The sequence below is a fragment of the Equus caballus genome, chromosome X, assembly GCF_041296265.1.
Source record: "Equus caballus isolate H_3958 breed thoroughbred chromosome X, TB-T2T, whole genome shotgun sequence".
NCBI lineage: Eukaryota > Metazoa > Chordata > Mammalia > Perissodactyla > Equidae > Equus > Equus caballus.
The window spans coordinates 14,885,001-14,910,106 of record NC_091715.1 but is presented as its reverse complement, the minus strand read 5'-3'; the positions used below and the strand labels follow the sequence as shown (position 1 = coordinate 14,910,106).

The 25,106-nt window shown below is 44.3% G+C and overlaps 2 protein-coding genes across 3 annotated transcripts in view; one reads left to right on the top strand and one right to left on the bottom strand.

The window, feature by feature from the left end:
• MAP3K15 (mitogen-activated protein kinase kinase kinase 15) overlaps window positions 1–7,904 on the top strand; it is a 124,151-nt gene extending 116,247 nt beyond the window's left edge. The window contains exons 22-29 of the mRNA XM_023634219.2: window positions 218–392; window positions 1,197–1,382; window positions 2,020–2,125; window positions 3,044–3,269; window positions 5,770–5,882; window positions 6,961–7,070; window positions 7,149–7,225; window positions 7,817–7,904. Coding sequence (XP_023489987.1) covers window positions 218–392; window positions 1,197–1,382; window positions 2,020–2,125; window positions 3,044–3,269; window positions 5,770–5,882; window positions 6,961–7,070; window positions 7,149–7,225; window positions 7,817–7,904 — 1,081 coding nt within the window. The remainder of the gene's footprint in view (window positions 1–217; window positions 393–1,196; window positions 1,383–2,019; window positions 2,126–3,043; window positions 3,270–5,769; window positions 5,883–6,960; window positions 7,071–7,148; window positions 7,226–7,816) is intronic.
• PDHA1 (pyruvate dehydrogenase E1 subunit alpha 1) lies at window positions 6,862–23,538 on the bottom strand. Of its 2 annotated transcripts, XR_001377896.3 has the most exons (12): window positions 23,283–23,511; window positions 18,194–18,253; window positions 17,474–17,647; window positions 16,567–16,693; window positions 15,227–15,318; window positions 14,099–14,191; window positions 13,132–13,287; window positions 12,883–12,954; window positions 10,809–10,876; window positions 9,589–9,697; window positions 8,928–9,148; window positions 6,862–7,912 (listed from the first exon to the last, which is right to left on the bottom strand). XR_001377896.3 is itself a non-coding variant. In XM_001492157.7 (11 exons), exons 1-11 carry the CDS (start codon window positions 23,337–23,339, stop codon window positions 8,984–8,986), a joined length of 1,173 nt encoding a protein of 390 aa, XP_001492207.2. In that variant the 5' UTR covers window positions 23,340–23,538; the 3' UTR covers window positions 6,862–8,983. The 2 variants fall into 2 exon arrangements, 1 of the variants encoding a protein (XP_001492207.2); XM_001492157.7 differs by having other exon boundaries at window positions 6,862–9,148; window positions 23,283–23,538.
• Between the last annotated feature and the right edge of the window lie 1,568 nt (window positions 23,539–25,106).

Below are 25,106 nucleotides of genomic sequence, written 5' to 3'. Positions count from 1 at the left end.
CTTCCCTTCTTCCTCTTTTCCCTCCCTCTCTCAGCACTGGTGCTGTGGGGGTTAGAAGAAATGCCGCACCTCTCTTCCATCTGCCCACCTCCTGCAATTGCACCTTCTTGAGGTGGGGACTGCAGAGGATTCACCTCTGAACCCCTCTCCCACGGTGTCCTAGCGTGGAGACTTTACTCCAGGACGCACAGGGATTGTCCGTGTGTTTGTCCACCAGTGTTCCGGATGAGAGCTCGGTCTTGGAAGACCGGAGCGCAGCCTCATCCCCAGAGGACAGGGACCCGGGTCTCTTCCTGCTGCGCAAGGACAGCGAGCGCCGCGCCATCCTGTACAGAATCCTCTGGGAGGAGCAGAACCAGGTGGCCTCCAACCTGCTGGAGTGTGTGGCCCAGGTACACGCGGGGCGGGGGGAGGCAGAGGACCCTTGCTAATTGCCCCCCGGCCCGCGTCCAGGTCCTGGAACAGGTCCAAACGGGGACCAAGGTTCCTGCTACCTTGGAACATTTGCACAATTCCAATAATCACCATAAGTATTTCCCAACGTCCTTCCCTCCTCCAACAAAACAAAAGAAAATACAAAGGAAAAAAAGCTCCCCTGAAACCAATTTGCGGAGCACTGCGGCGAATCCAGGCACTGATGGGGCGATGCTGCCCCCTGGAGGAAAACAAGCCAAATGGCAGCAGAAAGCCCGGGGCTCCTAGCCTTTGCCCTCTTCTCTCATTATCCCCATTTCGAGCCCCGGAGCTGAGCTGTAGGCCACACTACAGTTGCCTCAGAAGCTGGGAAAACAGCTACTTTAGGGAAAAAGGCTATGGATGAAAATATTTGACTTTTAACTTATTTTGGATGGGGAAAGGTCCTTTTAGGAAGAGGCCACTGCCCCACTATGAACCATGCCTTCTGACAAAGCCCGGTTCAAGGCAGGCCTTCAAGGGGTTACAGGGAGGCAGAACCATTCCTAGAGGGGCTTAGGTGTGTGTGTGCGGGCCAGGGAGGAGAGGGGGCCGTCTAACCCGCTAACAGGAAAGATGGAGGGGATTCTGGGGACAGAGACCCCTTGTCACCCAGGGAGTCCACAGTTCCATCAGCAAATGGATCAATGGACAATCTGGTTAATACAGTTTCCTCACAATACTCCTTGAATTTTGCTTTCCTCTCACTTAATGAAAGTGATTTTTTTTTTTTTGGTGGTCAGGGTTCTGAAGAGTTGCATCTCTCAGTCGGCCACATCAAGCAAATAATTGGGATCCTGAGGGACTTCATCCGCTCCCCAGAGCACAGGGTGATGGCATCCACTATATCAAAACTAAAGGTGGATCTGGACTTTGACAGCTCGTCCATCAATCAGATTCACCTGGCACTGTTTGGATTTCAGGATGCTGTAAGTATTTCATCTGGCCCTATAGAACATGCCAGAAGGTAGGAGGCCCACTGAAGTGGCACATAGTCAAGACCATGGAGCTCGATTACCATCTTCTCCCATAGTTCCCATCTCTTCTTACCTGTTTACAACTGAATCCCGAGTTTCAGCAGTTTTCTAAACACTGAATATGCAAGTAGAGGTGAACAGGCCAACTGTATTTGGCCACAAAGAACAGAAGTATAGGATTTGGGAACAAGAGATATCTGCTAGCTGAAGAGGCATGAGGTTTAAGCTTATGTGTCTGCCCAAACAGAAGTGAACCGCTCCAGGCCCAAGACCATGTCTGGTTCATCTTTGTGTTCCTGGCCCCCAACACAGAGCCTGAGGTTTCATAGGTGCTCAATAAATGCTCGTGGCATAAACAATGAAGAGGCCCGGTGAGGTGGATCCAATCACTGCACCCGTCCCCTAGACCCCAGCATGACTTAAGGGCAGCTTGGAGAAAGACTCAGTCAGAAGAAACTTAAGTTGGGTTGGAATCCAGGGCAGCCTGGTTAAAACTTCGTCTCAGAGTAGAAACAAATTAGAATTGGTAAGAACTTGTATTTCATAAAAGTACAACGGACCAGAAATCTGTATTTTTTGTGATTTGTAGGTAAATAAAATTTTGAGAAACCATTTAATTAGGCCCCACTGGATGTTTGCCATGGACAACATCATCCGTCGAGCGGTGCAGGCCGCAGTCACCATTCTCATGCCAGGTGAGTGCCCTCTTTTTGGTCAAGGTCATGGAAGAGATCAGAAACGTCCTCTGCACTCAGTGGTTGCTTTCTCTTTTCCACCTTGGCTATAAACTTCCCTGCAATTAAGTAATGTGTCACACACCCCTTCTGGGGCTAAGATTCTGTGATGCTAAGTTCTCTTTGAGCTGTCTTTGCGCGCCCCTGGGCATAACCGAGGAGACTGCCCGTAGACCAAAGTCATGATCTCAACAGAGAGCGCCGAGCCGGAGGGCCGGGATCCTACAGTGCATGCTCTTGTGTGCTCAGGAACATCTGCTGGTGGGTTGATGATTTAACGGCTCGGTCTCCTGTCTCAGAATCATCACGTGGCAGCTATAGAAATCTTTGGTTTTTGTTGACTCTATTTTTGAAATGTTAGAGTAGCTTAATACCCAAGTTGATTCTCCTTCTGTGGCGATTTCTTCCTATGGAGGGAGGCTTTGCAACGCTTCCGTTGACAGTGCCACTTCCTCTTTACTTTGCTCCCTCCCCGTCCATCTGCCTGCTCCCCTGAATGCGTGGGCCCAGGCTCAGCTTCCTTCCGGGAGAGGCTTGTTACACCCCAGGACCTCATTACTCCCCACTCCAAGCAGCCAACTTTCAGTAGTAAGAGAACACAGGCCTGGGTGGAAGCCTAGCTGTACCTTTTTAAAACTGGCTTTGGCTAACTACCTTAACATCTTTAAGACCCCGTTTCCTCATCTGTAAACTGGGGCGATCATCTCTTCACTATAGAGCGCTGAGGGAAATAGTCCCTCCATTTGTAGACAGCAGTCCCGAGGGACCGTTGCATTGGCTGGGCCAGCCTTGGAGCAGCCTCGTTGGCTGGCACAGGACATCAGCTACACCAAGCCCTGGCCTTGTTGAACCATGATCCTTTCTTCTGTGATGTCGCAGAGCTCCGAGCACACTTTGAGCCTGCCTCAGAGACTGAAGGGGTGGATAAGGACACGGACGAGGTGGAAGAGGACTATCCCCCAACAGACCCGCCCGCAAGCGAGGCGCAGATAGCATACGGAGGGAGCAGACCCGCTTCGGTGGTTGTCCAGGAGGCCCAGCCCCAGCAGCTCCACCAGCAGCATCTGAGCCTCCAGCTGGGCAAGCTCAGGCAGGAGACCAACAGGTGAGCAGGGGTGGGACAACGACCTGGACCAGCAAAGCAATCGGTTTAGTTGCTGAGCGCCTCACTCAGGTCTCAGAAAAGCATCTTCACCACCAAGGAGCTGGGCAAGGGGCTACTATCAGCTTCAACCGGGGGACTAGAAGAATGCCTCCCTCTCTCTAATATTAGGAGTCAGAGAGGTATAGTGCCTGGCCGTAGGCCACACAGAAACCAGCCATACTAAAGGCAGCAGCATCTCGGAGTTCTTTCTCTGCGTCTCTTCACCAAGATGGGGGCCCTGGCATGGTGTGTGGGTCCAGCAGGCTGAGCAGTGGATGTCTGCAGCCTGCCCCTGCAGTAGCTGAGCTGTGGGGCTCGTTAGCACTTTGTCCATGGACATGTATCCCATAACCCTGACCCCAAGGAAGTTTGCCCTCTCCTCTTTGAACCTCCTTGTGATTTGTCACAATCACAGGCAGGCATTTGTGGACTGCCTTCCCAGCCAGGAGGCACTGACACTGCCGTCAGAGTCCCCCAAGAGGGCTGGTCTGTTTTGTTCCCTTCCTGGCCCATAGTAGGCGCTCAAAACATATTTGGTAAATGAATAAAATGATTCCCATTTGTTCTGGGGAATCCCATTATCAATGGGCTTATAAAAGATATAACCCACAGCTTTAGTAAACTAGTTGGTACTGGTTCCAAATGATGCCTTGCTGCCATATGGTCATTGGTAATGCAGATTAATACTTAACAAAGGGAGATAAGGTGCCAGGTGGACGTACTTTGAATGAAAAGTTGTATACACCCCTGGGGATCTGTGAAGTTTAGTCTTAGGCAGATCTAATCATTTCTTTTTAGAAAGACCTGGAGTCTTAACTAACCAGTAGTGGTCGCAAAATTTTTCAAGTTTTAAAAATCTGACAAATGTGAAAGTTGATAGTAATACTTAGCATCTCTTTAAAATGTTTTTCTGGTAAGGTTGGTAATCACCAAATTCATAAAATGTTATATCTGGGTTCAAAGGTTATCCCTCTCCACTGTTGACAGTCATTCTGTTATCTTCCAACCTCAGTAGAACTAGTAATTAAATGGCAGCCAGCACCAGCTGCAAATGGCTGACAAACATGCAGTTCCTACCTGGCGCGCCTGTCCTTGTGGTGTGGAGATGCCTTAGCTGTGGCTGGGCAGAGCCAAAGAAGGATGGTACCTACCGCCCAGAGTGATGCTGACTGGGGTAACTTCTGTCCCGCTCAGTGCCAGTCCCAAGAGCCCTTTCCGAAGAACTCAGTTGGAGCCAGTTTGAGTCGGTCCTCTGGTGTGGGTGAGCACACACGAGTGCCATAGTTGGAGTGGGTAGAATCATCTTCACTGGTGTGAAAAGACTTGTTGATGAAGGCAGGCAGAGGGAGGGTGAGAAGGATTTGCATATTGAGCACCAGTCTTCTTTGCTGTCCCACTGGGGGCAGAAGTGTCCACCTCTCCCCGTCCCATCTGGCCACCAGATTACCCACGGAGCGCCTGTGTTCTCTTACTTGCTGCCCTGTTCTGCGATATTCAACTTCAGTAATGTAAATACAGCTCAGTTCCATATTCTCTAGTTCACCAGCGTGAATCATTGAAATTAATTAAAAAGAACATGCAGTTAGAAACAAAGGAATCCCATGTACTAGGTACATGAGCAAAGAAAAATGCTAGAAAAGGCTCCAGTCTGCCAGCCCCTTCCCCTCGTGCATGTGTGCACCCTGAGGTGGCACCCGGAGGCGAGGGGACTCCGATGTTTGAGGCTTGGCTGTGCCCAGTCGTGTCTTGTCCTGGGGAGGGCCATGGACAAGACTGGGAGTCAGGAGACTGCCCTGATGGGAAGAGCCCAGCCTGTGTGACTCTAAGCAAATTACTTAACTTCTCTGTGCCTCAGTTATCTCAGCTATAAAACTAGGACTGAAAAAATGGTGCTTACTTCCTCAAAGCGCTGTAAGGTTTAAATGCCTCAATTCCTGTGAGGCATTTAGCACAGTCCTGGGTTCTGTAAATGTTCGCAGTCATATTCCTCCCACCTTCAGAGCAGTGCACCTTTCTCGCCATCCTTCCTCTCCCCCAGCTGTTCCATCAGGAGCAGGGCTTCAGGACTCCTTGGCTTAGTCCTGTGAGGAGGAAAGAGCCTGACCACTAGTCTCAGCAATTTGATCAGACTTAAGGAACAAGCTGAAATTATCAGAGCATCCTTCTGGTTGAGTCACTGATCACCATCAGGTTGGCTTTATGGTTGGTGATCCGTTTTGAGACAATATACCCATGCCCTGAGGACTGGTCTGTTTTCAAGGGGAAGCACCACCAGGAAGGTGCCCACGTACAGCCTACAACCTGATCGCCAAACTCGGGAGGAACAACACTGTTGCTTCCCTCACTAGACTGTCCATAGGGATTGTGCTGTTTTTTCAACCTCTAATGTTCGACAAATGTTTGAGTTGAATTGAATGGTGTTAGGCTCTCTCTACACGATGGCTTTTTTTTTTTTAACCAGACTTTTGGAACACCTAGTTCAAAAAGAGAGAGAGTACCAGAACCTTCTACGGCAAACACTAGAACAGAAAACTCAAGAATTGTATCACCTTCAGTTACAATTCAAATCTAACGGTGAGTCATTTTCCACTTGCTCTGACTTAAATGTGTGTGAGAGCATTTAAAATCTGGCTAGGGGCCCAGCCCTGTGGCCAGGTGGTTAAGTTCGCATGCTCTGCTTCAGCAGCCCAGGGTTTCGCTGGTTTGGATCCTGGGTGCGGACCTGGCACCACTCATCAAGCCATGCTGAGGTGGCGTGCCACACAGCTACAGCCAGGGGGACCTACAACTATAATGTACAACTATATACTGGGGGGCTTTGGGGAGAAAAAGGAAAAAAAATCTGGGTAATGTTCTCTCAGCCTTGACACAGTTGAGGTTATTCTCTTTTAAACCAGGAAGTACTCTGGTATCTGGACTACTAATCGTTAATAAAAAGGAACTACTGGTACATTCAACACAGAAGAATCGCAAATGCATTATGCTAAGTGAAAGATTCAAAAGGCTACATACATATAGAATACCTACACGAGACCAAACTATGGAGACAAAACCCAAATCGGAATGGGGAGGGGATTGATTGTAACAGGCCACAAGAACTTTTTGGGGTGATGGAAATTTCGGTATCTTGACTGTAGCGGTGGGTTCCTTGACTGTGCTTGTCAAAGTTCCTAGCGCTGCATACCTAAAAAGGCTGGTCTAACTGCATAAATTGTAAACCTGCCTTATTCCTTTTGTGCCATTTACAAAAGGGCTACAGCTGCCTCTTGGAATGCAGAATGGATAAGCTCTGACACAAAAATCTCACCACTAAAGCCTATTTCATCATTTTGATTTCCAATGCAGTCAGGGATGTGATTCCTAAGAAAAGTCATTTTAAAGACTAGGGAATAAGCATTTAAAATGGTAGACAAATATATCAAATTTCAAACCAACTAAAGCTATCATAGGTAAGGATTATTTTAATCTCTGGAAAGTGAATCCAAGAACTATGGATTGTTGTGCAATGTGTATTCGAGCAGCTGAGACAGGTTTAATTCATTTCCTCTTCACATTTACATTCTGGAATAGTTTATTTCATCAACTTGTTAGTTTTGAGGAGTTTTACTGTTACAGATTAATATGCAACAAAACGAATTTCTGATCGTTACAGATATTACAGAGACCTCAGCATCCCCTCCTGGGTCCTCTGGGCAGAGAACAGATAAAGAGCTTGTAGACTGGCTGCAGCTGCAAGGAGCGGATGCGAATACAATTGAAAAGGTAACTTTATAACCAAAAACCACTCCTATGCGATTATTCCTATGCTATTGGCTCTTACATATTTGATCTCTGTTTCAGATTGTTGAAGAGGGTTATACACTTTCTGATATTCTGAATGACATCACTAAGGAGGATCTTAGATACCTTAGACTACGGTAAGAATAGTCTCAAAACAGTAATAGATAGTGACTTTTTCCCGTGCGATTAGGCTTTTAAATAAAGCAGTAGGAAACAAAGTGCTGGTAACTTTACCCCTTCATTGAAATGAATTCTCTTTCCTGTGGCTTAGTCAGAAAACAAAACAAACTACCCAAAGTCACTCCACACTCGAGTTTTCCCAGGCTGAAGTTGGGAAAAAGCTGAGAAGTGGCAGAAGCTGAAGGCCAGGTAGGAAAAGTCAGAGAGCAGTAGGAAGGGGAAACGGAAGAGCCTTCTGCTCTCTGTGGCTGGCTGAGAGCGCAGTGAGGACACGCACGAGATGCCAGCATGCTATACCCACATGGCAACCTGCATTCTCCTTCCCGTGTCATCCACCAGCCTCTAAGGCCGTGTCCTACTCCTACTGGGGCACAAGTGTCATATGCGGAGGGAACATATTTTTACTTAAAAAAAAAACTTAAGACTAGACAGCCAATCTAGAATTATATACTATAGCTTTTGCCGTAAGGGCTCCTAAAGAAGTATTTTGTGGTGTTGCTCTGAAGTGATCTTTTCTTATGACTCTAAAGAAGACTCTTGTCTCGTAGTGGTGGTCTCCTCTGCAGGCTCTGGACTGCAGTCTCCCAGTACAGAAGAGGGGCTCAGGGGTCCCCAGCAACCCAAGATGAAGCTTAATCAGTCCACTAAGCCGGGGGACAGAGGGAGCAAAGAGCCAACACCTTTGTTAACATACACACGAATTCTGAGTTTACACAAGGAAAACACCAGTGTTCAATGAACAATTCAAGAACTTGAAGTTTTAAAGACCATCCTTACTGAGATGCGGTTTTTTTGTACCCTGTTATTTATCAACATGTTTTAAAGGTGAGTAAAACTTACCTTTATGTATGCATTGTGAGAACCGTATTTGTGAACCTTAGTTTTGGCATCCCAGAGTGTTTTATGGAATTCTTAAAAATGAATTTTAATTTACTTTAATGAAAAGAATCAGTCCACCCTATAGCACTTGCTGGAAAGGTGAAACAATGGGTGTTTAAAAATAACAAAAAGGCTGGGAATCACTGTTCTGGATTATGCATTACTATTAACTGGTACTGCACTTAAATTTGAAAGAGAGAAGAATATGCCTTATATTTAATGTTTGATACGAATGTAAATAGAAAACTCTTAAGAAAATAGCTTCATATTTATATTGAATGTATAAATGGAGAAAACTAAGTTATTACTTGTCCGTCCACCCATTGTCTCATTATAATAAATATTGTTTTATTAAGGAGAAACAATGGTCAGTGTGAACAGGCTCCAGCACCAACATGCACACTAATGGGTACACTGTTAGCTGTTGGGTAATGCAAGTATGCCACTGCGAGGGACAGGGGCACGACCCCCCCCCCCCCAAAAGGTGTTGGACAGGCATACGAGGAATTGTATAACTAAAGAATATTTGTTAAAATAGTATACAACTAAATCAAATAGAACTATTTTAAGGAAATAATTTGTGGTAAGGCTAAACAAACTCTGTAGTTCCTTTTTTGGGCCTATATAAATCTAAAATAACCTTTATAAAATACTTAAGTGTGCAATAACCTCTTTTAATGCAACACTGTACAACACTGCATGCAATTACTATCTCAATCTACACACTATTTAGTCTTAAAGTTTACAAGAACAAAGTTGAGAACACAAAGAGTTCCTTACAGTTGCTGCCGAACAGCCCACTGAAGGTGTAACCATCCATTACGTGCAGACACCCATTAACTGATGGACTTAAACTTGATCCACTGATTTGCACCGCGAACTTCAAAAGGCGGATCACTGCTGTAGATGTGATGGCCTAGTTCTTCCAAAGGTGGTTCGGGATCAGCTGTGGCAAACTGGGCGGCATCCTCAATTTCTTTCCTCACTTCAACATCAATTTCCTAAAAATCAGATTCCAATTCAAGAGACTTTGAACAAACAGCAGCTTAGGTACCAACTAGTTCTACTTGGAACCTGTTGTATAACTGTAACGTTCCTACTAGCTTCAAAGATTTTATTTTTTAAATAAATGACAGAGTGATCTACACAAGAATATTTTGGAGTACAGACTTCAACATTTAAACAGACATACCCTGGCGAGGGAACATTTATAAATTAAAAATCCAAGGTACATTTTTAGGAAGAAAGAACTATGCTACTGCGGGGGGGAGGGGGGGCGGTTTATAGACTTTGCCACTATGACTGATTAATGTCCTGTGGTAATACCATACATACGTTTCCATTTACTTAGTTCATCCAGGAGTGGCAGCTTTACCTGATTGCTGAGAAAAGAGAGCCAACCTTTAAAGCTCGACTTTTAAACCACTGAGAATGACTGTACCTTTAATTCTTCAACACTGGCAAGGTTGCTGTTCACCATTCTATCCTTGAGAAGCATGATAGGGTCACTCTTACTTCTTACTTCCTGAATTTCTTCTCGTGTACGATAACTACAGGGAGGGAAACGTAGTTATAACTAAGAATAGTTCCAGGATAGCAAAGACAGTTCTCTGAAATACAACGTGGGGCCAGGCTGGTGGCTAATAGAGTGAAATACGTTTCTGAAACGAAAGAGCACGTCAATACCTATGTCACTGTGGGAGTGGCGGAATTATACTTCCAAATGCTTCTATCTTTTATAGAAAACTCTAGCTTGGCAATTCACCTGGCCTCCCTAGCATTCTGACCACAGGGGCCAAGTTTTCAGTTGCTGCTTTGATCTAGATGTAAGGGTATGAAGGAAGTGGGGGAGCCTCTTTATGTGCTAACTGGCCTACCCTTTTGAGCTCCTGACATTTTACACGTGTGGGGAGAGTGGAGCTGGTTTTTGTGTGGTGGTAACTATAAACTTTGAGGCATCAGTATGCTAAGCAGGAAATAAATGTACCTTTCCTATCTCCCTTAAAATACTTCCAATGATGTAGCACAAGGATGTAACACTAAAGCAAGGATTCTACCATTTTTTGAAAACAGAATTACACTGTTTATTTTTCCATACAAGTTGCTCTTTATAACGTTTTCCCTTAGAATTCCATTCTACACACAAAGGCTTACTATAGTTTACTTTGAATCTACTTCTTTTAATTGTGTCACACTCCGGGATTGCAGTATTACATGCCAGAGTTACTTAAGTGACAAGTAAAACTCTTATCGTCCTAGTGTAACATTTCAACATATTGAATACCTCAAGTGCCAGTTAGCCTCACTCTGTGTCAGTCAGAACACTTTCAAATTCCAATCCTCTGCTAAATGTCCCCAAATATACTACTCTACTACCTGGCCTGTTTTATGCAACAATTTCTCTCTGCAATTGTTTTCTCATGCTCACATGTACACACTATATATTGTAGGGATTTTCAGACTGCTTTCTATATTGGAACTGTACTGGGAGGCATTGCTTTCAGGCTAGACTCAAATAACTACTTGGCTAATGCAATGCATGAAGTCAGCTGGTGTCTGGCTTCAAAAGTCAATGTGGAAATGCTTTGCTTTTTCATGTGAGTAGCACCATTCAAAGCCCACCCGCGTTGGACAGCACACTCAGATTTCCCATGACCATACCTGACTCCAGGATCACTCATGCTGTGTCCATGGTAACGGTAAGTCTGCAGCTCCATCAGTATGGGCCCCTAAAACAGAAACCAAGGTTAAGTGAGACAATGGACATAACACACCAACAATCCCTAGCCTCAAATGCAGACCCTTTCGGGATCAAAGATATTTAAATCAGCTGAGTTATCAAGAATTAAGTTACCTGTTTTCATTTCTAATAGCTATTACATGTCTCATCCTTCTCTTCTGATTTTTAACAGGAACTTAATAAAAGCAGCCTGCTGCAGTTGTTTTGAATCAAAAAGGCATTTAGCATGTTATAGAGGCAAGTGATGTTAAATAAAAAATTGTCCATTTCATCAGCATTGCATTTGAACACCTCAGAGTTAATGAAGAAAAACCTATTAGAAAACAGGTATGACAGTGGGAGAGGGGATGGCTTTTATCTTCAGGGTTAACAGGCTACTCTTTTCCCCCAGTCACAGGTGAAATGACCTACCAGTGTTCTGATCCTTTTAAAACACTAGAGAAAAATACAATATAATCTCTAAGAATAAGATTAAAAGCAAACCTCTATGTCTGCTGCAAAGTATAGAAGGATGGGAGAACTGAAGATAGGCTGGGTAGGTGAATTTCCACCTCACACCCATTTCATGAATCCTGCTTCACACACATCTGGCTAGTGTGTAACCAAGTTGGCAGGCACTGGAGCTCTGATACTTAAAGCTGCGACTCTGCTGGGAACCTGGCCAGCCTGGCTGTGCACCACCAGGTAGCTTGCTCATGCTACATTAGCCCCCTTCCAGAGACAACTGTGAGCAGTGAGGGGAGGGGTGGATCTAGGATCCCTGGGTAGTTTGGTATAGTAGTTAAAAAGGAGGACTCGGAGTCCAAGTGATTGCCTTCCAATCCTGACTGTAATATGTAGTAGCTATGTATTCTTAACTGTTCTGTGCCTCAGTTTCCTCATCTGCGAAACAGGTAAAACAGTAACAACCTCACTCAGCTATGCAGACTAAGATAATACATAAAAAGTGCTTAGTGTGTTGACTGACCCATGTCAATCCCTCACTATCATCTGTTCTTTCTGATAGGCCATCCAGTAGTCATATGGAAGCACGGTGGGTTCGGCTAAGGGAGTGGTGATAAGGGGGTTTCCAGACCCTCCCCTAATTCTAAGATAGGCTTGTTCAGGCTGGGAAAGTTGACACACATCATAAACCACTGAGCCCATTTCTATGCAGGGTTGGATCCCACAAATTCTTTCAGAAACTGGGAGAGATGGTGACGATAGCTACCACTCAGGGCCTGGACCTCTAGTCTTGGGAGTCCTGATGGAGACTGCTAAGCCTGCTGCCGCCAACCTGCCATCTTAGTCATGCACTGCTTGCCATTTCCCTCTCTGCTTCACCCCCTTTCTCCCATTTTCATCACTGCTAGCCAAATCTTATTGGCATTACTTCCCAAACACAGGGGAAGTCAGTGAAAGGTAAACCTCAGGGGCATGCTTTCTGGGCTGTGGAACACTGATTTAGGGAGAACATCTTTCACTAGCTCTGATGGCACGTAAGCCTCTTTTTAGGCCAATCTCACTGTTCTAAAACTGAAAGGTCAAGATTCTTAAGACTAAAACAGCAAGACTAAGATTACATACTTTAACCATAATACTTAATTGACAGACAACAAACTTAAATGCCTATTATACAAGAGAAGTTCTGTGCTGAGCATTGTTCTTAACCTGTTCATTCAAGGGGTTTATGTTTAGTGGGGGGTGTGGAGCAGTTGGAGGCACATGATTAACCAAACCAAAAGGCAAAATAGATTAAGGATCATGATGAAGACAGGCAAAATGCTGAAGAAGCACGAGAAGAAAAGATTTACCCCAAATGGGGGCAAGGTGGAATGTCTCCCAGGAGGTGAGCTCCAGGACCACAGTCTCTGGACTGGACTCTGCTCCTGTCTTACACACCTCAATTAGCAGCTACCCCTGAATCGCGACAACGGACACACGGGAGGCATTAACTTTAAGACAGATAAATATCATTAGAAGTCTCTAGCCCACAGACCTAAGAGAAAGTCTTACCTTTCCAGATCTACAATAGGCAGCTGCAAACCTTGTCGCCTCCCGGACACACAGGATATCCATTCCATCTACCTGTTCAAAAACGGGATGGGGCAGAACATAAATCAAACTGCCTAAAACCATTTTAATTTTATATGATCTGTTCATGCTAAGAAAATAGAACTCCCCAAATTGCCTGAGATTATCAAAGGCACACACAGAAACATCAAGCCAGAGGGTTTAGCCCAGCTCCATGACACGGGTACTTACCCTCAGCCCAGGGATGAAGTCACCTCTCTTGTAATAATCAGTGCTGGCTGCTGCTCTCTCAACAGAAGTTCCCATTCCATAGCGGTTATTTTCACAGATGAAAATACAAGGCAATTTCCACAAAGCCGCCATATTGTAAGCTTCGAATATCTGACCCTGGAAGTACGTATAAAAAGTTCAAGTAGTTTCATTTTGCTATTTCTCTCTGGATGACTTCATCATCCCTAACAGCTGCTGCTCTACCTGGCAGAGAAAGCTTTCACAAAGGATGGAAAGCCTCTTCTACAACCAAGCTTTTCAGGCAAAGGAGTGTGTGTTGGGGGGTGGTGGGAAGTAGCAAGCATCACCTCTTTTGCAACTAAGAGAAGTGACACACCAAACACCACCACTTGCTTCTTTGAGGCCAAGGCAGTGGTATAGAAGACAATGGAAAAAGATCAACATGTAAAATATGCTTTATTATAAATTTACCCACTGGATAACCAGAGTGAACCACTGTCTGAGAATCAGCATCCAGAGCAGGGCCTCAGAGTGTCATCCACAGACTCGTGACTACGTGGACCATGACAGAAGTGCAGAAAGACTCAGGGCCCAGAAACTATGAGAAGAATTTGACAATGCCATGGCATCTAAGAGAATGCCTGTGTATGTTACAGCAATGGTTTAAAAACTGGTTTGCAATGGGTTAAAATGTAAAAAGGTCCGTGACCACAGACAGTTTGTGAAGTACTGAGGAAGAGCAAAGGAGAGCTCCCTCACAGGAGTGCACCCCTACACAGCACTTGTAAAGCATGCCAAGAGGTAAATCTCTAATCTGGCCATGAAACCAAATTTTTAGCTTGCCGTATGAATGGCTATTTCAACTAATAAGCAATACAGTACTTTCCTACAAACTGACCTCTGAATACTCAACACTTTGGACATAAAAGCCTAATTGTTATTAGAAAGTTAAGAAACACATACTCACCTGATTAGCAGCACCATCGCCATATAAAGTCAAACAGACCTCATCTTTTCCAAAATACTTACAGGCCAGAGCAATCCCAGCTCCCAGGGGCACCTAATATTAAGGATAACCAAGAAAGCAACCACAGAAATCCGTGAGGGGAGAAATTAATGCTCTGATTTTAACTCCTGGCTAGAATCTGAGATGGAAATTACACTCAACTCTCCCTCACAACTCTCCCTCCCTTAACCCTATCTCTGCTTACTCCAACCCCCAATATTGTAAACAAACTGGTAAAGTAACATCATTATTATATTCTATTCCAACCATTAGGCAATAACATTTCTGCACTCAAAGATTCAACTCCTAATCCTAAAGAGCCAAAAGATGAAACCTAGGTTGTTTTTTTAAAAAGCAGAATCTTAATATTATAGACAGTAAACCAAACAATCTAGTTATGATTTTATGCTGTTACTTTTGCCCTGAGCTAACATCTGCTGCCAATCCTCCTCTTTTTGCTGAGGAAGACTGGCCCTGAGCTAACATCCGTGCCCATCTTCCTCTACTTTATATGTGGGAGGCCTGCCACAGCATGGCCTACCAAGCAGTGCCACATCCGCACCCGGGATCTGAACTGGCGAACCCCGGGCCGCCGAAGCGGAACGTGTGTACTTAACCGCTGTGCCACAGGGCCGGCCCCTATGCTGTTACTTCTTCATTATTCACTAACTGATGAGAATAAGGAGGATGCCATAAGCACAGAAGTTGGCTCTGGATTCTAACTAGGCCCCTGAGATCCTGATCAACTGCCTCCTATCTACGGCAGGGAGAAAGAAGTAGGGTGAAGTGGATGTGACGAAGCAATTAATGTACTTCAATGTAAATTAAAAGGTGAAGGTATAGCTCCACTGCTAGAGGCTCTTGTTTACTTGAGAACATAAATACCTAAAAGGAAAAATTTTAAATCAATGACCAAATCTATCTATTGAACAATCAAATGGTAGGGTAAGAATCAATAGGTCTTTCAAAGCACACCAAGTCCCCAAAGTACTAAAATACTTCAGAGGGAAGTTTCTGGGGTATAAAATAATGTAAAGACATGAGCCAAGGCCAAATCCAGGAAAGCATGCAATCCTCATCCTCAACTACCTGAGCTCCGACAATGCCATTGCCCCCGTAGAAGTTCTTGGCATACATATGCATCGATCCTCCTTTTCCTTTAGCACAACCTCCTCTTCGTCCTAGAAATGGCAGCGCACACACATACACATCAAAAACCAAATATACAAAACAAACAAAACCAGACCCCAAGTATTTTCTTAGAGGCACAACCATTAGAACTGAGAAGCCAATTTAATTATGTAAGCACCCATCCCTCTTTGCAAACATATTCCTCGTCTCCCGGTCCTTTTATAATGCAGGTCAGACCAGTCCCATGTCCTTGACTTTTCCAACCTTTCCAGCTCTAATCACTGATTTCCTTCAGATGTTAGCATGGTACTCTAGACTTTATTTTTTATCTTTTTGCCAGTTACAAACATCTTCCGCCTTCTCCCACAATAGTACACTAAATAGTTCAAGAGTCCAGGGGGTTGGGCCCGGTTCTGTGGCCGAGTGGTTTAAGTTCATGCGCTCCACTTCGGTGGCCCAGGGTTTTGCTGGTTTGGATCCTGGGCTCAGACATGGCACTGCTCGTCAGGCCACGCTGAGGTGGTGTCCCACATGCCACAAGTAGAAGGACCCATAACTAAAAGACACAACTATGTACTGGGGGAACTTGGGGGAAAAAAAAAAGATTGGCAACAGTTGTTGGTTCAGGTGCCAATCTTTAAAAACATAATAATAAAAAGAGTCAGGGCAACAAAGACAAAGGGAATGTTAAGAAGATTCCCAGAATTTAAATTGCATACATTGATATGCTTCTACTCAATTTACTTTCTATGATTGCTAGATTTCTGCTGGCATGCTTGAGTGATGATAAACACTATTCTGAATTTTATAGAGCTAACTTTTTTAAACTTTTGCCTGAGGGGCCAGATGACCTCAGAAATGGTCAGTTTACTCAAAAGCACAACAGAGGCGCCTGAGTATCAAAAGGGAGAGGGTTTTCTTTTAACTCAAAGAGTTTTTTTTTTAAAGATTGGCACTTGAGCTAACAACTGTTGCCAATCTTTTTTTCCTTTCTTTTTTCTGCTTTTTCTCCCCAAATCCCCCCGGTACATAGTTGTATATTTTAGCTGCGGGTCCTTCTAGTTGTGGCATGTGGGACACTGCCTCAATGTGGCCTGACGAGCGGTGTCATGTCCGCGCCCAGGATCCGAACCAGCAAAACCCCAGACCACCAAAGCGGAGCGTGGGAACTTAACCACTTGGCCAGGGGGCCAGCCCCTCAAAAAGGTTTTAATGTTAACTTCTAACGGTTAGCATCTTAATAGGGGATTTGAAAATCTAATTCACTAATTCCCCCTTTTTGTAAATCAATAGCAAACCTGTAAGCTCGGCGAGAATTTCTCGGACAGACAGCCCACGAGTAAAGGTAAAGCCGTGAGCCCGATAGGCTGTGATAAGATGGTCTGTGGGGTTGATGCCGGCCTCCAGGCCCACACAACAAGCTTCCTGCATTAAAGGAAGAAGCAATGATGAGTCAATACAACACACATTTCCAGAGAAAAGGCTTCCTAGACTATTATGAAACATTTGGCCTAGCAGTACTCTTAATAACCACAGAAAGTAGCTCTATTTTTCATCAGAAACAGAGTGAAGAGTAAGGCCAAGCCAGAAGCCACACACTGGCAATCCACAGATATGCTCTTTCCCTTAGCCTGTGCAATGATTTGGAAAAAAAAAAAAATCCTGAATCAGATGTCAACATTAAAATATTGCAGGAATTTCACATGAAAATTAAGATTTGTCTTCTCTTGAAGAAACGAACAACAGAACATTAGCCTCATATTTCCACATGGCACCAACCGGCTGGAATCAAGTCATGACATCCCCTGCAGGGAGACCTGTCCACTCCAGTTCACCACCAGTCCCTGTCACAATTCTCCATTTTTTGCATAGCTGGCCTTCTTCACTCATTTATTCTACCCAGCTGGTCTCTGTAGGCATTGGAATTTATAACCCTTGGCTTAAACCCACAAAACAAAAACCCTTTCCTCCAAAAGTATATCCAGTACAGGTGATCACAATGTGATAAAGACACAGGAAATCAGCAATGTGATACGTGAATAAATTCTTTAGCATAAGCTTCATAGCAGGTCTCAACATTCCCAATTTTATTCTAAAATACCCGCCTAGAACCTTTCGGATGCATAAAGCAGGGTAAAGGCCAATAAATACAAACCATATTTAAATTCATAAATAACATAGCTTTATTACAAAACTACCACTCACCTGACCATCACACAAGTGACAGAAACCACGAATAATTTTCTGTTTATACAGCTGATCTGCCTTTAACTCCATTCGGCGGACAGTCTGCATCATCCTGTAGTATCTGAGCCCGTCCTCCCTGGTGAGCACTGTCGTGACAGGAGGGCCCTCTTCCAGCCGGTGTAGATCACATTTCTGAAATGGGATCAGACAGTTACCACAATATAAACACTGCCAACCCATTCTAAGATCTAACTCCACTGCAGCCGATATTTAACTCAAAAACCCGCAGAGGAGCACATCAGAAATACTGTATATTGCTTCTGACTCCTTAAGTCACAAAGCACACTGTGCAATGGGATAGGGTTTTGGAAGAAGGAAATCTTTCTAAGATGACTTTCACTGAAAACCCCTAGAAGTCAACTGAGTTATAGGGCGAAAGACAAACTTTCAAAGCAGCATTCTAAGAATCTTATTCAAATGTTTACCAAATCACATTCTAAATTTTGGAGTAAGTCTTTAATTTTTCAGCTTGCCCCCCAACCCCCAGAAATACTGGCAAGCTGCTAAGTAAGAAGAATAAATTCTAATTTCTGCTAAACTTCTCTGAATCTTTGATTATAGAACATTTGGAAGAAAACGGTGAAAAAGCATGAATATCAACATGTTCTACTCCAAAGGTAAAATTGCATATCAAAGTGTACCTGTGGAAAAATTAATACAAAATAAAACACCTCTTACCTTAATTTCAAACGTAGCATCGTTTGCAAAACTACGGGAGGCCACCAGCACTCTGCTTGCCTTGAAAGACCAAAATATACAAATATCAGTACTTTTTATTGTCAGTTATTTTTTAAGTCATTATTATTATTAATCGGTTATCAGGATGCAGTCCTGATATATTCATGGGATTATCTTCCATTCTGTTCACTGTGTTGAGATCTCGTCTTCCAAAATGAATCCATACTTTGGCCAATGAAAGACGATCATACCCCATCTGAAGGCAAATAGCAGAAAGAAAAAGAGGGCAAAACCCATCCACTTAGTCACTTTGTTTCCAAAGAAATTACAGTGAGAATGTGATAAAGTTAATGGCCAAATTGAAGAGACTAGATAATCTGTGGCTTTGTTTATTTATGCTATTCTCAGTCATAACCAGATATATGGAGCAAACTAAAGCTTCACTTTCAGAATTATTCTTCAAATAAAACTATGATTCAATTCCTATTTCAGGCAAACCACTTTTCTATGAAATGATCGTATAAGAAAATTATTTTAAACTGTTCAAAGTATGAGATAAATACATGAGAAATATTCAAGACAAAAGAAAAGATACTTAGCACTCCCTGACTCAAAAACAATGAACTTCAGGGATGTTTTATAATTTGAACAGCCTACATCTTAGGTAGGCTCCTCCTAAAGCCCCAGAAAGGAGAGAGGTTCTCTAAAAGTGTCCCCTTCTCGATGTTTGGGTGGCTGTCACCGCATGGGGGCTATAAAGCTGAGGGAAATGTTTCGCTTTCACTCTTTCAATCGAACATACTTGCTCACAGCAAAAGAACTCTATGTGATAGCTAAGGTCCAGGTTAGACCACAAACATTTAACCAATTAGTAGTATTGTACTATTTTAGCCACATTCTGCCACGTTTTCACATACCAATATGTAAACCAACACAACTTCCTTTCACAGAGACTTGAAGCACGTTCTTCGGATCCCACAAAAAGTACTGTTGATATATTCATACAGTGTATTACCTTACCTTCTAGCTCTGGACTTAATCTTGGTGAGAAAGGTTCATTAAGACTGACCTGCTAAGTGTACCTCCAAGTATACAAGCCAACAGGCAGAAAGCTATTAGCTACTTATCTCTTCACCCATCAATATACCATTATCTGATAAAGCCAACAAGTAAAGACAATGACATTGCTGGAGGAAAAAAGCTTAAATACTACAAATAAATGCTTCAGTTAAGTTAGAGGAGGAGAGAGTCCATTTGATATATCTAAGAATAAGTGAAGAAAATTGGGAAGAAGTAGGGCTGACAACGGCGAGGTGACAAAAAAAGGTTATATTTGGCAATTGTGAAACACGTTATTTCTGGCAGTTAACAAATAATTTTATGGGGCCAGAAATATTTCTTGTATTGCAAAATAAATTTCCAGATACAGTTGCAGAAACTGCAGTTTGGGGAAGGATTTAAAACTAGAGACCAATGACAGTTCTATATAACAAAAAGCAGGAAGGTAAGGTCAAAGACTATGACGCCAGAAAGCTACTTAGATTCTTTCTCCCCAATCTGATTATTAGGAATCTCAAAAACATGAAGAATCACTGTATGATGGGTGAAAGGAGCCGAGTTAAGTTAAAGAAACTAAAAGTCGTATCAGAAGTGGGAGTATATCATAAGTTTAACTGTTGAGATTGTTGAAAAGATTATCATTCATTTTCTCTGGAGAGCCATAAAAAGTTCTCTGTTAAATGGGATTCCTCTTTGAGAGATTATGGACAAACCTATTCAAATTTTGAAAAATAAAAACTTTTTCTAAATACATGGAAACCATTCAAATGAAAGATGAAAAATACTTCAACAATTCCAGATTCTCCCAGTGTAAATTAAAAATCTTACCTACTACTTAAAAAGCCAAAAGAATACTGGTAGTAAACAGCTCATAAAAGAAGGGGTCATAATGGAAATACAAACAGTAAGACAAAGAATAAAATTAGACACAATTTAATCTTCTGTGAAATAAGAACTTCAAAAACTCTCAACCTCATTCAAAGATGAAATCACAGGTACTTAAGTAACAAGTGCAGTGGGCTCTCCGCTTTCATTTTAGACAGACACTCTCAACTCTCTGTAGGAGGTGCTAGCATCTAGTTTCTGAAAGTTTGGTAGGTTGGCTGAAGGGTAGCAAGCTGAAGGAGGCAAGAGTGGGACAACATCCTAAGGCTGGGGCTGGCCCGGTGACAGAGTAGTGGTTAAGTTCACGTGCTCCGCTTTGGCCGCCCAGGGTTCGCCAGTTCAGATCCTGGGCGCAGACTTAGCACTGCTCATCAAGTCATGCTGAGGCGGCATCCCACACAGAAGAACTAAAAGGACATACAACCAGGATATACAACTATGTACTGGGGCTTGGGGGTGGGGTGGGGTGGGGTGGGGGGAGGACTGGCAACAGATGTTAGCTCAGGGCTAATCTTCCTCACCAAAAAGCATACCTTAGGAAGCAAAAAAAGTCCCAAGCCTTCCACCTAGCCCAACCCTGAGTAAGCCCTGATGCTCTCAAATCCTCAGAAGTGAAGACCATAATTACAGCAACATTTCCACTTAGGTCCTCTAAGATATTAAATACTACACCTACTTTAATTCACATGAGTTTGTTAAAAGGTAAATTCCTTAAACCTGTTTATCACTTATGCTTAGAAACTGGTCATTTCTGTCTTGATGGGACTAACATCTGATACATTGACTTAATTTTAATGACACTTTTACAAATCAAAGTTTCAAACCCAGAATCACTGGGAATCTGGCATGGTGTGGAACAAGAAACTTGTTCACTCCATGACAGACAGTTTCAAGTGTGTTTTCCTTCTGCTAACAATGATCTTTCTCACATTAAGAAGTATAGGTTAAAAAAAAAAAGTATAGGTCTATGATGATTCTAAAACAAACACTCTGAACACTCTAAGCAGCCTATATTAACACAACAGAAACCTGACAGATGAATGAGCACACCAGACCCAAGAGCCTGAAGTGCACTGAGCACTCTGGGGACATCTCATCTATTACTGTATTACAATTTATGGGAACATTAACCCGCTGATTTGCTTTCTCTCCGGGGGGGGGGGGGCTGCTATTAAACAGGGTTTCAGCCCAGACACACTTAATCTAGGGTTAATACATAATTCTTCAAAATATTTTTCTCTGTGCCATAGTATAATTAATGCCACATACACAGGCAACAGGAGAAACACGCAAAATAACCAAAAGAGGAATGGCTCAAAGTAAGGAGCACTAACTCTTTCACTGTCTCTCATCAAAAAAAAAATAAGAGAAATAAATGTTATGCACAGGAATCCATTTCTACTGTAATAATCTTTTCTCTAAGAATTGTTGACTGAGTGAAATTATATTCCACTCTTGTTTTATCCAGTTAACAGATCACTGTAACCCCAAATTCATTTCTATTTGATTTGGGCTATATGATTTTTGAAGAAGCCACAGTTTTGAGGTGAAGATGAAGTGCAATTTGTATTTCATGCATTTCATTGCTGGAAGAATGGAAAACACAACCAGGAGTATTTTGGACAGTGGAGGGACTGAGGCTCTAATTTTAAATAACTTGTCTCTGCTCATAGGGACACAGGGGTGACGGTAATTTGAAAACTCACAAATTCGCCTTTTCCTGTAGCACATCACTGATTCTATCAACGCTTTTCTAATTTAGTCCTTTAAGATTAACATAATACAGAACTAAGGTCCTGTATAATGTTGAAAATATGTTCCTATTACCTACATTCAACTAAAAACTGATGTTGTGGAGATTAAACAGCCCAGTGCCTGGCATATATTAAGACCTCAATAAATGTTGGATATATCATGTGTATATGCAGAAATAAATAACAGCGAAACGTGCTTGTCCTCCAGGTAGATCCAGCTACAATTTAAATGCTAATAACTGATTAATCAAATTGTGGTTTGTAGTTATTTCAGTCAATGGGATTCCCAGCGGAGTCCACTTCCCACCTTTCCATGATCTCTGCCCATACTACCCAGAGTTGCCACGAAAGTTCGGGAGAGTTACTAGAGCCAGAACTGCAAGTGAACGCTTGGCTGCAGTTATACGGAGTGATACTACCTCTCAGTGCCCAGAGGGCAAAACGCTCGCAGCTCAGGCCTTAAGCACGTCTAAAGGCCGGAGCCATAAATAGTGCTAACCCCTAACCCCACCCTCGGAGCACCACCGCTGTTTTCTTCAGCTACTTTTACTCTAAGCGTGTGCGTGTAGGCGGGAGGGTGGCCTTCTCTGCGTTCTGCTTGGCTGCTTTTTAATTGATTGCCAAGATAAAGCTCCACGCTGAGGAAGGAAAGGGGAGTTAGGTTGTTTGTGGGGAGCTTGGCTCTGAAGCCCCTACAGAGCCGAGGGCAGGTGTTCAACAAATATACACCAAAATGGACACTCAAATAACAATTAGCGCAGTTGGCACCTCCTAGGTACCAGGTGCTATCTGGAAAGGTTTACATGTGTGTCACTCGTTTAAGCCTCATAACAACCCCAGGGTGTAAGTGCTCTTATCATCTCCATTTTAGAGATGAGGAAACTGAGCACGGGGATGTTAAACAACCAACCAAAAAAATGCAACTTGCCCAAAGTCATAGGGTTAGTAAACCGTTAGGCTGGGGTTTGCACGGAGCCGCTCAGTCTCCGAATTCCACGCTAAGACATACACGGCCTCTCGGCCGAGAGGAGTAAAGTTAGGAAGATCTGCAATGAGCGGGCCGGGAAGGGGGACAACTGGAGACTCGAGGGCGCCTAGGGCTCCTTTCCTCTCCGCAGTGACCGAAGGGGCGCTTCTGAGGCACCCCTGCTAGGCCGGCCGGCGCCCAGCCCGCGCTGACCTCCAAGCGCACCCTGCCGAGTTGCCCCTCCCCGTCGGGCCACGCGGCCGCTCCTCCGGGCCAGGAGCCGAGCGCACGGCGCGGAGGTAAAACAAAGGCCTGTAGCTCCCCGCGCCCCACTGCGCTCTGGGCGGCGCCCCACCGCGCGCCGCGAGGCCCAGCCGGACCTCCCGCCTCTGGCCGTGCCTCGGCCCCGCTCGCGCCGCCTCACCGGCTTCTGGGCGACGCCCGACAACACACGGGAAACGGCGGCGAGCATCTTCCTCATGGAGCGCGGGCAGGGACGGCAGCTGCAATTCCCACCGACCTAAAAGTTGCTACCCAGGCCTCTCCAAGTCTCCTTCAGGCGCCCGGAGCGGACGCCACGCCTTAACCTCGGCGCGGCGCGACGGAGACGGAGAGACGTCATGCGCCGCGCCGGGCCGCGGGCCAACCAGGACGGCTCCCAAGGCGTTCCCCGCCCACCCAAAGGGCCCACGGCCGCCCATTGGGTGTCGGCCCCAGCGCGGGCGGGGCTGAGGGCTCCTTTCGTCACCACGCAGTGGGCGGGTTAGGAGCCCGGGACCTGAAGGCGCCTGCGTGGGAAAGTGGGGCCCGCCTTCCAGGGTCCCGCGGGAAAAGCGCCTCTTTCTTAGATTTTGCGCCACAGATTAGCCGTGCGCGATTGGAAATCGTACAGGCCAGTCCTACCGTGCGCCGAGTCCTGCCGGTACTGCAACTTTGCAGGCTTCGCTCAGTATACAGGATGATGATTAACAGCATGGTCGGTGCCAAAATACAGAACATCTGGTTTCTATAAATAGTTCTGCTGCTAACTTGTCTTTAAGAGATCGTGTAACAGTTGTAAAATGCTGCCCTTTTTACTTGAGCTAGGATCCAAAAATCGATTCCCCAAGTAAATATTGAGAGATCAATGGGAAAAACCTTTGGCTCTAGTTATTGGTTCACAAGCTCAACATGAGTTAGCAGCAGCATGACACGGTTGATAAAAACACACACAAAGAAACACAAAAGCAACTCTAGGCTCTATTCAGAGAAGTTCCCAAGTTAGAGGGCTGGTTGTCTGATAGTGGGATTGCATTTGGGGTACTGGGTTCAGATTTGGGCTCCACATTTTAAGGGGGATAATGACACAAATGGCTGGAATCCAGAGGACAGTAGTCAGAATAGCGAGGGGCTGAAATTGTGACTTGTGAAGAATGATTAAAGGAGTTAGGAAAAAATGAGACAAACTTGGGGTGGGCTAGGTTATGTTTTGTTAACATTCGACCTCCACATTTCAGTCACTTCAAGAATTTGAAGTGACTCAAGTCACCTTGTTCATACGAAAGGTCCCTCATGGCTTGCCTGGGGCTCTGATCCATGTTGTCCTCACTCTGGAGCCCAGACTGATGGAGCAGCCTCTGTCAGGAACTTAGCTTGTCTCATGTTAGAGGGAAAAGAGATAATTTAAACTGGCTCTCAAAGATTCTATGCAGAAGTGACACATGTCACTTCCTCAATTTCCACAGACCAGAGCTAGTTACCCAACCTTGTCTGAGTTCAACAGAGTGAAGTATAATCCTGTCGGGAGGGAGAAAATTGAATGAACAGTAAAACCACAGAGGACTAAGTACATCTTCATACATTTTCAGGCCTATCGTGTTCCAGGAGAAAGAGCTATTGTATGCATGTGTGTGTGTGAATAAAATGATTTCAGTTCAGTATAACAATGAATTTTCTAACAATGAGAACTGTCCAATGAGATCATTCCCTGCAGTGTCACCAAAAGTATTCAAAGCAGAAGTTCAAAGCATGACCAGCTGTCAGAAGGCTAGAAAAAGGAGTTGGGGCCTGGCAGGAGCCTGGACTGAGAGACCTTGTTGATTTCTTCCACTTCTATGACCAGGTTACAGTGAGAATAACACCCCTTAAAGGAGAGAGAGGGGACGTTAAAAGGCAGGGACGGAAGTGAGAGCCATTGCACAGCATGACTGCAGCCGATGCTGCTGCCGGTTGAATATGAAGCATGAAGACAAGGGAATGAAAAGCCTTG

Coding starts and splice junctions, on each gene's coding strand:
- PDHA1 (XM_001492157.7), bottom strand. CDS start 23,339: ATGAGGAAGATGCTCGCCGCCGTTTCCCGTGTGTTGTCGGGCGTCGCC. Junction 13,288..14,098: donor GCGATGGTGCTGCTAATCAG/GTGAGTATGTGT, acceptor ACGTACTTCCAG/GGTCAGATATTCGAAGCTTA. Junction 12,955..13,131: donor ACTTCATCCCTGGGCTGAGG/GTAAGTACCCGT, acceptor GTTTTTGAACAG/GTAGATGGAATGGATATCCT.